Source organism: Crotalus tigris, unplaced genomic scaffold (assembly GCF_016545835.1).
Source record: "Crotalus tigris isolate CLP2741 ecotype Arizona unplaced genomic scaffold, ASM1654583v1 scf7180000020724.653033, whole genome shotgun sequence".
Classification (NCBI taxonomy): domain Eukaryota; kingdom Metazoa; phylum Chordata; class Lepidosauria; order Squamata; family Viperidae; genus Crotalus; species Crotalus tigris.
The window spans coordinates 115,524-130,714 of NW_024098152.1; the positions used below are offsets into that span (position 1 = coordinate 115,524).

Here is a 15,191-nt window from a genome sequence, read left to right on the forward strand (position 1 = left end):
CTGCATATGTTTTAGTCTCCTGGCCTTTGATCCTCTTAGTTGCTCTTCTCTGAACTTTTTCCAAGGTCTCAACATCATTTTTGTAGTGTGGTGACCAAAGTTGGCTGCAGTATTCCAGGTGTGGCCTAACTAAGTGTTTTTATAAAGCGGGACTAATACTTTGCGTGATCTTGATTCTACACCTCTGTTTATGCAATCCAGGATTGTATTAGCTTTTTTGGCTGCTGCTGCACACGGCTGGCTCATGGTCAAGAGATCGTCCACTCGGACTCCAAGGTCCCTCTCACAGTGGCTGTTTTTGAGCCAGGTCTCACCTAATGTTGGCCGGCATTGATGGCAAAAGCTGGCTTAGGAGTGGTGGTCAAAAGGTTTGAAGGAGATGCCACTTTCCACAGGAAGCTGAGACTGGACCTTCAGTGCAGAGCAAAGGGGGTGGCAGAGGAGTTGCCAGCCACAGGCGGGAGAAGGAGGCATGGGGCAGCCGAAAGAGTTGGCAGGCTGGGGCCGGGTGTGCTGCCGCTGGGGTGCCAGGCTGTGGGGCAGCCCCTTGAGGGAAGAGGAGAAGCTGACGGTTGTGCTTATCGGGAAGGCAGTTGCGGGGATTTAGCCCCTTCGTGGGAGAATGAAGCAGCTTTATTCACACAACAGAGGAGCTGCCCACGGGGACTGGTGTGGGGTGGGAAAAGGCTGCCCTCCTCCAGCTGGGCCTGGTTTTCCTAGCCCAGTGTTTCCCAAACTTGACAATTTTAAGGCATGTGGACTTCAACTCCCAGAATTCCACAGCCAGCAACGCTGGCTGTGGAATTCTGGGAGTTGAAGTCCACATGCCTTAAAATTGTCAAGTTTGGGAAACACTGTCCTAGCCCAAAGGGTCCCCCAAGCAGCTAATAAGCCAGGCCAGCCGAGCGCTCTGCCCATTGAGGGACACTTAGCACAATGTGGGAATCCCAAAGGACTTTTTCCCAAAAGGCAACTGGCTTTTCTTAAGCTTTTTCCCTTGAAAACATTTTGCTTCTCGTCGAAAAAGCTTCTTCAGTCGCCTGGGAAGAGAAACAAAGAAAACTGAACAGAACTGAAGAAGCTTCCTGGATGAGAAGCGAAATGTTTTCAAGGGAAAAAACCCCAAGAGAGTCCAGTTGCCTTCCGGGGGGGAAAGCCCCCTGGGGACAGCCCTGAGGCCTGGGGGGCTGAGACTCTCCCTAGACATGAGGTGGGAGGTCGGGGGGGGAGCCTCAAGGCCTCCCTCTTGACGCTCCTTCGGCCGCAGAGCGGGGACCAGCCCGGCTGACTCGTCTGGTAGCCAGAGACTCACTCTGGGCGCCCGTGGCCTGATCCAGCCACTGGGCTCCGTGTCTAGAGGCCCAGAGGGACCCCAGGGTGGCTCTGTTCCGTGGCCTGTCTGGCCCCTCAGTTCCAGGCCCTTCTGGCCCAGCCCGGTCGTCACGGGAGCCCCTGCCAGCGTTCTGATGCCAGCCAGCCCACCGGAGCCTCCCAGAGGCAGGCTGGGTCTTCCAGGCTGCAGCCCACAGGCTGGCCATGGCCCACGGAGCTGAGCAGTGGGAGGCCTCGGCCACGGAGGGGATGTGCTCCCCAGGAGGTGGAGGAGGAGGAGGAGGAATCCAAGACGGAGGTCCGTCCTGGCTGTGGGAAGGAGCCACCCTGGGGCTAAAGGGGGAGGAGGGCTCCGGGGGGGGGGTCTGGAGAGAGGGAGGAGGGAGGGATTAATGGCTCTGTGCTCTGGTCCAAAACCGGGTGACCTGGTGGCCACTGAAACCAAGTGTGGGGTCTCTAGCCCCCAGACCCTTATGGAGGGCTCGGGAGGGAGGGTCCTCTTCCCTTTGGGGGGAGGGGGACAAGTGGTGCCAAAGCAGGGAAGGCCGCACAGAAAGCGCACTACGCCAGGCCCTCTTGCTGGACCCCAAAATGGGGACTTTTACATTTAATCTTAGTGTTAATGATCTACCTGTCATACAATTATTATTGTTGTTGTTGTTGTTATGGATCATCGCACAGTCAGCCAGATGTTCAGACTGGATTTGGCATTTTGTCTACCTATCGAGTCCTTACCCAGGACCTGGGATAGGCAGATGTGGATGTTTGATGGTATTACAGATATCTCACAGGATGGAAGCAGTTCCTAGTAAGGCCGCCTTTTGCAATTGACTAATGGCGAATTTGTCAATGCCGATAATGGTGTTCAAGTGGTGCTCCAGTTGTTTTGGGATTGCACCCAAGGAGCCTATCACTATTACTACTACTACTACTACTACTACTACTACTACTACTACTACTACTATTATTATTATTATTATTATTATTATTATTATGTATATGTAGGGATGTGGGCCTATACATATGTTGTACATAGTATGTTTTAGGTGTGTGTCATGTATGTGTTTCACTTTGAGAGCAGGCAACTAAATTTCATTTTTTGATATGTGCCATTGTGCCCCCAGTAAAAAAAATGACAAGGTTATCTTATCTTATCTTATCAAAAATAATAATAATAATAGAGTAATAATAATGATGATGATCATGATGATAAAGTTGGAAGGGACCTTGGAGGTCATCTAGTCCAACCCCCTGCTCAGGTAGGAAACCCTAGACCATTTCGGACAAATGGCTGTCCAGCCCCTTCTTAAAAACTTGTTGGAGTGGTCACAACTTCTGGAGGCAGATCGTTCCACTGATTAATTGTTCCAACTGTCAGGAAATCTGTTTTTATTTGACAGTTTGATGTTTGTTTGCTTGTTTGTTTTTTTCCTTTCTTTTCTTTTCCAAATTTTGTATTTTAACTTTGGAGAGATATATAAAAAGGATTTGTTTTTAAAAAAGATAGACTTTCAGCAGGCACTCCCTGGGGATACAGAATCTGCAATGACAGTCAGTTATTAGTCATCCCAAGGATGCTTTTTCACGAGGCAACCGGACTTTCTTCAGCTCTGCTGAAGAGCCGAAGAAGCTTCTGGGATGAGAAGCGAAACGTCTTCAGAGAAAAACAAGAAAGTCCAGTTGCCTCGTGAAAAAGCACATTTGGGGTAAATATGATCTGGATGACTGAGAATCTCCACAAAGATTTGGTTATTAGCGTCTTCGGCTGCATTCAGAAACACAGTCGCAGCCCCCCCCCCCAAAGGTGTTTAGTTAAATGCAAAAGTGGTCTTTTTATTTCTTCATAACTTTTATGTCTGGTTTATCTTTGATTTTCTGGTTGTTTGTTTCATTTTAAAACATTTATTACTTTTTTAAAAAGCAATTTTTTATGGCTGCATCTTTCCTACCTTTTTGTATTAAAACAAAACCATGTCATCTCTTCAGTCTTTCAAACGTCATTAGAAGTAAACCTCATTTACTGACTGCCTCATTCAGCAACTGTTCAGAGTTATGACAGTGCTGGGAAAAAAACCGCTTTATGACCCGTGCTCACATTTATGACCTTTGCAACGTTCCTTAGTCACGAGATCACCACTACAATCCTGTGCCCGTCCTGTGGTTTATCTTTTTTCCCACCTTTGCAGAGTGTAGAGATTGGAGAGGAAGGGATCACAAGAGAGTCAGCAGGCAGACAGTGGGGAATACACCGAGAAAGGAATGCAATGGCACACCAAACCTTTTCATTCCCCACTCTTTGCCTGCTGACTCTCTTGCGATCCCTTTCTCTCCAATGAATGTAAGTGCAAACTTCAACTCTCTTCTTGCTAACTATCCCAGTGCCTAAGGCTAGGGCAGGGGTAGGCAACCTTGGCTCTTTTATGACTCATGGACTTCAACTCCCAGAATTCCCAGCATAGCTGGCTCAGGAATTCTGGGAGTTGAAGTCTATGAGTCATAAAAGAGCCAAGCTTGCTTACCCCTGGGCTAGGGAGAAGGGATGGGGGAAAGGAAATGGCTTCCCACTGAGTGACAGCTTTGTTTAGCGACAGAGATGTCACTCTCAATTCAGTTGCATAAGTCGGTCTGCTGCCCCCCCGTGCCTGGTGAGCCCCCCACTCGCTTCCCCCCCCCACCAGCTACGGGGCTGACGGTCCTCTTGTGCTTCCCTTCTTGCAGAGACCATGAAGGAGCCCCGGCATCGTAAGGACAACCGGCGTCCGGATCTCGAGATTTACAAGCCGGGGCTCTCCCGCCTGAGGGGCAAGCCAGGCCCGGCCAAGCAGCAGCTTCCGGCGGAAGAGGAAGCCGAGGAGGAGGGCCTGGGCCCTGGGAAGCCCGCGGCAGCTCCCTGCAGGGAGGACACCCCGCTCCCCCAGGGCCCCCCTGAGGACAAGGGCCAGCCCCCCAACGGCTTCCTGGAAGGTCCTCCCCAGGGCCCCGGGGGCAGCCCGCAGGACTGGTGCCCTCGCATCGTCAGGCGAGCCAAGAAGCCCGACCAGCAGATCTACCAGCCTGGCAAACGCCTGCAGGCCTCGCCCCGGGAGGCAGGGGCTGCCTCCCTGGCAGACGAGGAGCTCCCCCCGAAGGAGGAGAGGGGAGCAGACTGCGAGAAGGACGCCGGGAGGGCTGGCCAGGGCCCCGGGAAGCCAGGGGGCTTGGAAGGAGGGCCCAGCCAGGAAGGGGCCAGGCCCTTCCGGGGGGAGAAGGGCAGGCGGGCCGAGCGGCCCCGGAAGGCCCGAGAAGAGCCGGGCCACGGCAAGGGCAGCCCCCCCAAGCGGTACTCGCGCTCGGACAAGCGTCGCAGCCGCTACCGCACCTGCAGCACCAGCTCGGCTGGCAGCAACAACAGCACCGAGGGGGCCTGTGGGGAGGCGGAGGTGGGGAGGAAGCCCCCGGAAAGGCCCCACCCACAGAAGCAGCTCTCCGCCTCCTCCACCGACTCCCTGGAAGAGGACAGGGCCGAGGAGGGCCCCGAGGCCAGGAGGGCCCCCGAGCACAGCCGGCTCGCCCGCGGCCAGGAGGCCAGAGCGTCCCAAGGGGGGGGCTGGCCAGCCGGCAGGGGCTCCACGGCCTCCCATCCCGACTGGCGAAAGGGCGGCAAGACTTCTGGGGCCACCTCCAGGGACCCCGCAGAGGCCGGGGAGGGGAAGCCCCAGAACCGGGGCCGAGGGATCCTGGTGCTGCCGGCCAACACGGACCTGACCCCCAGCGGCACAGGGTCCCCCGAAGCTCCCCACGGAGGGGGCGCCCGGCTCCTTTTTGGCAGCGGCAAAGGCCCTCGCGGCTGGAGCCGGGGGGGCACGTCCCGTCGGCTCTGGGACCCCAACAACCCGGAGCAGAAGCCGGCGCTGAAGAGCCCGTGGACCCAGCTGCACTTCTTGGACACGGACGACGAGGGGGCCCCCGTGCCACGAGGGGAGCCCCGCCAGGCCCAGGCCCCCTACTACCGGTTCCAGAACTCGGACAACCCCTATTACTACGGAGGGGCCCCGTACCCTTATGCGGGGTACCCCCTGCCCTACCCGGTGGGCCCTGGCAGCGAGGTGTACCCTGCAGCCTATTATCCCACTGGCTACCCCAAGCAGGCCGAGCCTTGTGGCGCTGGGGGGGCTGGCGGTGCCCTCCCGTCTGACCCCCCCGGCCCAGAGGCGGAGCAGCAGAAGTGCCACCTGCAGCAGCAGCAGCAGCAGCAAGAGCTGGGCAAGGCCCTGCGAGAGGCAGGGCACCTGGAGCAGCAGCTGAGCAACCTCCTCTCCCGGGACAGGCTCAGCCCAGAGGGCCTGGAGAAGATGGGCAAGCTCAGGTGGGTGGGGGAAGGCGGGCAGCCGGAGGGGTTTCTCCCTCTGCTTGGGGGGGGGGTGTCTTACCTGGGCAGCTGTCCAAGCTGTGCCAGGGGTCTCTCTTGCCCAGGGGAGACGTCACTGAGCTCAGAGTTTAGAGCTGGGTGCTGAGAGGAGGCCTGGCCTGGGGGGGGGCAGCCCCCAAAAGGGTCCCTAGGCATAAGGGGGTGGGCAAGGGGGAAGGAGGGAGGGCTGTGCCAGGGGTCCTGAGGGAAGGGTACATGCTTTTTCCAATGTGCTTGAACACCAGGGATGGTGCCTGCCGCTCGGGGGGCCCTGGGGGGGGGGGACTTGGTTCGCCTTGGAGACATTCCCTGACCCCTCTGGGATTTACAGGCTGGGAGGTGGGTGGGGGTCTGCTGTGTGTGTGTCCCTGTCATCCCCTGGGACGTGGCCCTGGTCACCTGAGCCACAAGACTGAGAGCAAATGTATTTGAATGAATGACTGATTGATTGATGAGAGAGAGAGAGAGAGAGAGAGAGATGGTTAGAGATAGATGATGGATGGATGGATGGATTGAGAGACAGAGAGAGAGAGAGAAAGAGAGAGAGAGAGAGAGAGAGAGATGATAGACAGACAGACAGAGGCCAGTTGCCAAGCAGCCAAAGTTTCATTACGTGGCTGAGGACGCTTCAACAGTTATAAGTATGAAAGATGGTCAAAAGTCCCTTTTTCCAGAGCTATTGTAATTGGAAGTCACTAAATGAACAGTTGTAAGTCAGGGAACGTGTGTGGTCAGCCAGGGAGCTGTGGGGCATCAGGCTGGACTGCCTGGACTCGAGCCGCAGACGGCAGCCTAAACTGGTCCAGATTAATGTGGCACCGTCCAGAAATGAGGCATCGTTCTGTGGTCGTCTCGTCCGAGAAAAGCCCCTGATAACATTTTTTTAAAAATCCATCCGTGTCTGGGTCCAACGGCACCTGAAAAAAGTCCTGTAGCTTCTAATGGTCGCTAAACGAACTGTCGTATAAGTTGAGGACTACCTTATATATACGGTGGAGTGTTTTTTGTTTTTTGATGTGAGCCGCCCGGCATCCCCTCTGTGGGAGTTGGGGGGGGGGTGGCACCAAAGCCCCGGCTGACCGGCGGGTGACGGGCGTCCCGTTGCAGGGCGGAGATGCTGCAGCTATACGAGCTCTGCCTGCTGACCGACATCGAAGTGGCCGATGCGCAGAACGTGGACCAGCTGCTCTGGAAGAACGCCTTCTACCAGGTGATCGAGAAGTTCCGGCAGCTGCTCAAGGACCCGGCGGGCGGGGACGGTACCCAGGAGATCCGCGGAAAGCTGCTCCAGATCCTGGACGAGGTGAGGCGGGGGTCTCGGGGCGCCCTGGGCGGGTGGGCCGGAAGGCGGGAGGGAGCTGCCCATCTGGGACAGCCGGCGGAACGCGGGGGCTTCTTCCCTCCAGAGGTCACCATATCAGTGGGTGCTTCATATCAGAGGCTGGACGAGCCTGTCTGCAATGGTGTAGGGCGGGGGTCCCCAACCCCCAGTTTCATGGACTGGTACCAGGCTGTGGCATGCCAGCAACTGGGGCTCTCAAGCAAGCAAAGCCCCATCCGCGGGATGCAGTCAGCAGGTGAAAGCAGGCCCCCTCCGGTCCACAGAAGAACGGTCCCTGGTGCCCCAAAGGATGGAGGCCACTGAGCAGAGGGGCTGGACTAGAAGACCTCCGAGGTCCCTTCCAGCTCTCTTCGACTCTAGATTCTAGGAGGCGTCTCTTCCCTGGAAAGAATGCAGCTCCCTTCCTTCCCCTACCCCAGTCGAAGGGGACAGTGTGCAGGCAGTCCTCGGCTCACGACCGTCCCTTTAGCCACCAGTCGGAGTTAGACCAAAGCCGAAGAAAGTGACTTACAGGTGGTCCTCGCACTTACGACGGTCGCAGCATCCCCACGGTCACATGGTCAAGAATTTGGATGCTGGGCAACTGGCGTTTTATTTATTTATTTGGGAAAATTCATGTCACCCCCTCACGGGGACTCTAGGCGGCCTGCAGAAAAAGGCGGCAACTGTTCAGGACGGTTGCCACGTCCCCCGGGTCACGGGACCCCCGCTTGCCCACTTCCCAGCCGGCTTCCGACAAGGCAAGCCCGTTGGGAAAGCTGGATTTTTTTTCTTTTCTTTTTTATTACTGTATTTTATGTGTTTCTTATTATTCTATCGTATTATTTTATTTATTTTTATTTTACTGTTTTGTGCGATTTCATTCATTTATTTATTAAATTTATTTGCCACCTACCTCACTCTGGGGCTCCTCCGGGTGACTTAACAACAGTAAAAATGAAGAAATGAAAAGAAGCGTGAGCGTAACAATAGCAAAACAACGAAGCAATAAAATAGACCAGGGGTGGGGAACTATGGCCCCCTTGATGACTCGTGGACTTCAACTCCCAGAATTCCTGAGCCAGCCTGGCTCAGCATGGAAACCTCTCCCTTTCCCCTCAGCGTGGCTGGCTCAGGAATTCTGGGAGTTGAAGTCCACCAGTCATCAAGGGAGCCATAATTCCCCCATGCTGGCTCAGGAATTCTGGAAGTTGAAGTCCCCTCCTGGGGCAGGCCACCTTAGCTCTTTTATGACTGGGGGACTTCAACTCCCAGAATTCCTCAGCCATCACAGGGGAACTATGGCCCCCTTCATGACTCGTGGACCTCAACTCCCAGAATTCTTGAGCCAGCATGGGGAAACTATGGCCCCCTCATGACTCGTGGACTTCAACTCCCAGAATTCCTGAGCCAAAATGGATCACTTTGGAAACCTCTCCCTTTCCCCTCAGCGTGGCTGGCTCAGGAATTCTGGGAGTTGAAGTCCACGAGTCATAAAAGAGCCAAGGTTCCCCACCCCTAAAATAAGACAACGAAATAAGCAGCAAAAATACAGCAATAAGAGATTAAAAGATTTGCTTTTCATTTTACACCTGTCCTGCTTCGCTTAACCAGCAGGGCAAAAGGGTGATAAAGTCCGCCGTGACACTCAGCAACTGCCTTGCTTAGCAACAGAGCTTTTGACCCCAGTCGTGGTCGTAAGCCGAGGGCTGCGTGTGAGGCGGCTGGCCCAAGAGGCAGGCCGAAGGGCTCCCCAGGGCTGCAGATCTGCCTGGGAGGGAGCCCATCTGTAACCAAAAGCTGAAGCCGAAAATCTGCAGACCTTTTATTTATTTATTTATTTATGAGACTTACATACCGCTTTAAGTGCAAGCACTCTCTAAGCGGTGTACACCAGTAAGCAATGCATATATATATTTACGTTGCCCCCAACAATCTGGGTCCTCATTTTACCTACCCCGGAAGGATGGAAGGCTGAGTCAACCTTGAGCCGGTGAGATTTGAACCGCTGACCTGCTGAACACAGTCAGCTAAAGTGGCCTGCAGTACTGCACTCTAACTGCTGCGCCACCTCGGCTCATTTTCAGGGCTGGATCAGGGCAGCCGCAGCAGCTGGCCTGGCACCCTTTGAGGTGCAAAGGCCAAAGGTCAGCTGAGCCGTTTAGATGAAGGCCCCCGCTTCCTTAAGTGGGGAGGAAGGGGTGTCCCCCCTCAGGCCCAGCCAGAAGAACATCCCCCTCCCCGGTCCCCCTCTTCTCCAGAGCCCCAGAGGGCAGGACAAGGAAGAAGGGATGGAAACTCATCCAGGAGAGAAGCAACCTGCAACTAAGGAGAAACTTCCTGACAGGGAGGACAATTAACCAGTGGAACCACCTGCCTCCAGAGGTTGTGGCTGCTCCAATGCCGGAGGTCTTCAAGAAGAGACTGGGCAGCCATTTGTCCCCATTGCTGGAGGGTCTTCTGCTCGAACAGGGGGTTGGACTAGAGGACCTCCAGGGTCCCTTCCCACCTCTGTCCTTCTGTGACAGCCGCTTTCTCTCCCCCCAGGGCACCGTCTTCTTCGACGGCTTGCTGCAGAAGCTGCAGGCCACCTACCAGTTCAAGCTGGAGGACTACATGGACAGCATGGCTGTTCGCACCAAGCCCCTGCGGAAGACGGTGAGGCGGAGCGGGGGGGGGCCAGCAGGGGGGAGGAGGGTTCGGGGCAGCCCTGAGGATCCCATGGCGGCCGGGGCCAGACTCTGGCAGCGCTGGGGAGGTTTCCCTTAGGGCGGGGGTAGGCAGCTTCGGCTCTTTTATGACTCATGGACTTCAACTCCCAGAATTCCTGTTATGCTGCCTCAGGAATTCTGGGAGTTGAAGTCCATGAACTTCATAAAAGAGCCGAGGTTGCCTACCCCTGCCTTAGGGCAGCCCCTCACCCTCCTGGGTGACAGGCCTGGCCTTGCTCTATGAAGGGGTGAGGAGGGGGTCTCTGGCTGCCCCCTCTCCAGCCCCCTCCCTGCACTTCCCTCCCCAGGTGAAGTACGCCCTCATCAGCGCCCAGCGGAGCCTGATATGCCAGGGCGACATCTGCAGGTACCGCGAACAAGGCAGCGACACGGCCAACTACGGGAAGGCACGCAGGTAGGGCCGGGGGCAGCGGGGTGGGGTCTGCGAGGGGCACTGTGGTCCGAGGATGGATCGCTACGCTGCTTTCTTTGGAACGGCCGTTAAGCAAAGCTCACCTGTAGGCACCTTCACGGCCCCTGATGCCCCTGAGCTGCCGCCTCCGCCCTGGTGCCAGGATCTCCGTAGGGAGCCCCCCACCCCGAGTGGGAGAGACCCCCCCGGGAGGAGGGTGGAAAGGGCCCCTTTGCACTTAGCAGGGCTGAAAACTGCTGTAGCTGGGCAGAAATGCTCCCCCCTCCCAGCCTGGTCTCGGCTTGTTCCCCCCCCCAAAGGGACGTAAAAGTGGAACCTGAGAGGGGGAGCTCTCTGTTACTCTCCCCCCGCCACCACTTGCCAAGAGGATGGCATGAACTCCCCCCCCCCTCTCCGGCTTCCACACCCACCGAGCTAGTTGGGCCCCAGCCCGGCTTTTCCAGGCTCCCTCACCTCACCCCTCCCACCCACCCCTTCGCCTAGAAGAGCTGGGGGGCATGTGGGGGGGGAGCAGGAGGAGGGGAAGCGGGGCCTGGCCAGGTGCAGCAGCTCTAGGCAAGCCAGGGCAGCCGCCCTCCGGCCTTGATCCCTGCCAGGAGCTGGACCTGAGCGGTCAGTGGCAGCCTGGCTTGAGGGCTCCGGAGGGGTGGCCGTGCCGAGATACAACTGGCAGAGGCAGGCAAACAACTGGCAGAGGCAGGCAAATGCTGGGGCCACTTCACAGACCCCCCCCCACACACACACACCCAGATCCTAACTCTGCTGCCTTAGGGAAGGGCCAACCCCCGGTCAGAGGCGCGTTGGGGGTAAAGGCCCCCTGTGTCCTGCTCGGCTTCTTTTTTTTTTCTTTTTTTCTTTTTTTTTTTTTGTAAAAATTTTTATTTTCAATTTTACAATACATAACGATCTTACAAATACTTCAGATAAAAAACAAAACAAATTGATACCACATTCGGTCTTGCCCGCCCCTTTCCCCCCAAACCGCATCCCACCTCAAACCAACTTACTTCTTTCCCTCTTTTTCTTCACTCACCCCCCCCCCTCCTCCTTCACCTCCACCTTCCTACCTACTTCTCACCTCCTTCTTCTCCCTCTGGATGCGGTCCAGGGGGAATGCCCGAGCAGTTCCTCTCTCAAAATTAAAACATTAATATTATATACAATAAAACTATTTCTACTTAATCTGAACTACTTAAACTTCGACCCATCCACCCATCCAGGTACGTACAGGACAGCTTTTTAGGATCCAGATGCCATCTATAAAACATTTTATAAAAATTTTCCCTCAGATTCTGGGCCTGCGTAAGTTTAACATTTCTAGTCCAAATCACCTCCCATAAGTCCAACGAGATCGGTTCTTGAATATTCTGGGCCCATTTAATCACGCAATCTTTAACTAACTCTGTTTCTGAATCTGTCCTGCTCGCCTTCTGTCTTAGCCCGTGCCCCTCCCTGGCTTGAGCATTGACCCCTAGAGCGGCCAGCGGGAGGCAGAGGCCGCTGTGCCCCTGTCGGGGGCTCTTCCCGGGTCAGAGTCCTCAGGGAGGGGTGCCTGGGGGCCAGCGACTGGGGCCTTGGGAAGCCCTCCTGCCCCTGAGGGGGGCCAGCGGGCAGAGCCCAACCCTCGGGCAGCCCCTGGGGCTGAGGAAAGGACAGACCCTCTCGTTACAACCTCCTTCCCTCCCTCCTCGGGGGGGGGGGGTCCAGCAGTGCCTGCGCTGAGCGGGGCCCCCCCTGACCCGGCTCTTCCGCAGCTCCTGCCATCCGCTCACTGGCTCTCCTCTCTCTCCCCAGCTGGTACCTGAAGGCCCAACACGTCGCCCCCAAGAACGGCCGCCCGTACAACCAGCTGGCCCTCCTGGCCGTCTACACGGTAAGAGGGAGGCTCCGGCCCGTCTCTGCACGCCCCGCCCTCCTGCTCCGGCCACGGCCCTCTTCAGCCGGCCCATGGGGCAAGGCGGGACTGGCAGGGGGGGGGCAGCAGGCTCCCCGCAGAGGCCAGGGCCCTCGGTGCCAGGCTCCCTTTGGGTCCCAGGCCAGGGCCTGTTGTGGGGGGGGTGGGGGGGTCTCCTTTCAGCACCCGCAAGGGGGGCTCGGCCAGAACCGGTCCTTTCCCTCCAGCAGGCGGGGGGGCGGGAGGGGGCTCAGGCCCCGACTCGGGGTACAGGTAGTCCTCGACTTACGACCAGAGTGAGCCCAAAATGTATGTTGCTAAGTGAGACATTGGTTCAGCGGGTTTTGCCCCATTTTAGAACAGAACAGAGCTGGAAGGGACCTTGGAGGTCTTCTAGTCCAGCCCCCTGCTCGAGAAGGAGGACCCGTACCGTCTCAGACAAGGGGCTGCCCAGCCTCCTCTTACAAGCCTCTTACGGCTCCTCCTCCCACTTCTTGTTAAGTGAATCTCTGCCCTTCCTTGTTAAATTAGCCATACGGTCGTTAAGTAAATCCGGTTTCCCCCGTTGACTTTGCTGGTCAGAAGGTCGCAAAAGGGGACGGCGTGACACCCCCGGAGGCTGCGACCGTCACATGTATGACCTACTTGCCAGGGATCCGAGCGTTAATCACGTGACCGGGGGGGTGATGCTGCCACGGTCGTAAGTCTGAGAAACGGTCACAAGTCCCTTTTTTCAGGGCTGCTGTAACTTCAAATGGTCACTAAACTGTCGTAAGTTGAGGACTGCCTCTGCTTGACCGTCGTCCCATCGCTGCATCCGGGAGGGGGGGAGTCATGTCCGGCTGTCCCCCCTCTGACGCCATCCGCCCGTCTCTCTGTCCCCGCAGAGGAGGAAGCTGGACGCCGTCTACTACTACATGCGTAGCCTGGCCGCCAGCAACCCCATCCTGACGGCCAAGGAGAGCCTGACCAGCCTCTTCGAGGAGACCAAGCGCAAGGTCGGTAAGCAGGGCAACTGACCCGGCCCCCCCGGGCCCCCCACCAGGTCCTCATGGCCCTCTCCCCCCTCCCCCGCAGGCAGAGCAGCTGGAGCAGAAGAGCCCCCGGGGCCAGGGCAGCCAGCGAAGCAGGAAGGCGGCCTTCCGGCCCTCTGGAGACGATGCCACCCGCCTGGAGCTCTGGATCCACCCCTCTCACCCGCGCTCCGGCCAGGGCCACGAGCCCAGCCGGGACTCCGGGCAAGACAGCGGCCTGGGCAGCCTCAGCCCCAGCGAGGTGAGCCCCGGAGGGGTGCGGTTCTCTGTGCGGCCACAAGGGGGCGCTGCTCGGCTTGCTATGGTGGGGAAGCCCAGGCTTTGGGTTGGGGGAGCTGGCCCGGGTAGAAGGTAGTGGTGGGGGGGGCCCTCCTTGCCAGCCCTGCCCTGGTCCCTGGGTGCCACTCTGGCAGGTCCTGCCCCTCCCGTGCCAAAAGCTGGCCGGCCGGCCTCTGCCTGCGGAGGGACGCTCTGGGCTGCAAGGTCGGGGTGTGTGTGTGTGTGTGTGTGTGTGTGTGTGTGTGTGTGTGTGTGTGTGTGTGTGTGTGAAAACTTTGAAAACGCAATAATTGAAATAAGTAGCCTTTCCTGAAATTAGTTGTAAGATTTAATAATAATAATATAATAATAATAATAAAGTTGGAAGGGACCTTGGAGGTCATCTAGTCCAACCCCTTGCTCAGGCAGGAAACCCTAGACCAGTGTTTCTCAACCTTGACAATTTTAAGGCATGTGGACTTCAACTCCCAGAATTCCACAGCCAGCATTGCTCTAGACCATTTCACAGGCAGGCAGGAAGCCCTAAACCATGCCACAACAGTTGTGACATCTTGAAAGTTTAAAGCAGGGCTATCCAAGCTTGGCCACTTGAACACCTGCGGATTTTGACTCCCAGAATTCCCCAGCCAGCTTCCCCCAGCCACAGGCTCGGACACCCCTGCTTAAAAAGCTTAGTGTGTATATAAAAAAAAACCCCACCCTTGGGGGGGGGCTACAACATCCCTCAAAATGGCACATGGCTGCCCACTTCCGGGAGAATCTGAGAAAGTTGGGGGAGCCCGGCCCTTGGTGGTTTAGTCAACAAACCATGGTTAATGAGGACCCGTCCATGCATCTCCCAGGTTTGCTGCTCTCATCTTTGCTGAGTTGGGGGTGTTGCAAATGGGGCGGCGTGGAGGCCGCAGGGGGGTTGGTGGAACGGGGGAAGCTTGTGGGTCCCACTGGAGTAATCTCCCCCCCCCTCGCTCGCCCCCCCGAGACCCAAGCCCAAGAGGAAGCGTTTCTGCTGCAGTCGGGCTTCTCCGCACGTGGGGCTGAGTCTTTGCTGAGATGGGGGGGGGGCTCTGAGCTCGGGGAGCAGCCCAGGCACCCCTGGGTGTCCCCGGAAACCCTGCCAGGGCTGGAGGAGGCTTCCCCGCCCCCTCCCCAGAGCGGCTGCGTGCCAGATCTGCTGGGAGCCGACTTGACCCGGGTCACCAAAACCGCCCCGTAGCTTTATTTTGACTTGCGCTGTTTCGTTTCCAGCTGTGAGTTTCTGAAAGGAGGAAGCCCGGGTGCCAGCCTGCGAGGGGGGGCTAGAGGCAGAAACCACATGCCCGTCCTCCGTCCCCCCCCCCCCGGCTGGGGACGTGACACACGGCACGCAATGCCCTGCTGGAGCCCTGGCTGGGAACGGAAGGGCTGTCAGGGAAGTCCCCCCCCCCACGCAGGCCAGAGTCCCTTCTCCTGCACCCCCCAGCCTCTCGGAAGGCCCCCCCCGCCCCCCTCCTACCCCCGTGTGACCTTCCGCTGTCACCCACAAGGCCGGGCGACGCTCCCATGGAGGGTTTCCAGGCAGGGCAAGGAAGGCTTGTCACTGTTTGAGGTGGGAGTGGGGGAGGAGGTGCTACTGGGGGGTTATGCTTGGGGCAAGGCCCATCCAGAGCCAGTTCATTTTCCGGGGGAGATGACAGGGCAGCCTTGCCCAGAAGTCTCTCCCTTTCCCCCTTCCACACACACACACACACGGGGCCCCAGATTACACCTTCCCACACTTTCATGAGGACTAGAATCTTTCCCTGGCCTCCTCCTGACCCCTGA

At 57.3% G+C, this 15,191-nt stretch overlaps 1 protein-coding gene across 3 annotated transcripts in view; it reads left to right on the forward strand.

Annotated features, from left to right (window-relative positions):
- SMG6 (SMG6 nonsense mediated mRNA decay factor) overlaps positions 1-15,191 on the forward strand; it is a 75,268-nt gene that overhangs the window by 4,431 nt on the left and 55,646 nt on the right. For 2 of the 3 annotated variants that reach the window (XM_039368231.1, XM_039368232.1), the window contains exons 2-8: positions 4,051-5,677; positions 6,827-7,022; positions 9,588-9,698; positions 10,060-10,166; positions 11,979-12,057; positions 12,966-13,076; positions 13,156-13,353. In XM_039368231.1, the coding sequence (XP_039224165.1) occupies positions 4,051-5,677; positions 6,827-7,022; positions 9,588-9,698; positions 10,060-10,166; positions 11,979-12,057; positions 12,966-13,076; positions 13,156-13,353 (2,429 nt within the window). The remainder of the gene's footprint in view (positions 1-4,050; positions 5,678-6,826; positions 7,023-9,587; positions 9,699-10,059; positions 10,167-11,978; positions 12,058-12,965; positions 13,077-13,155; positions 13,354-15,191) is intronic. The other variant, XM_039368233.1, reaches the window with a different exon arrangement.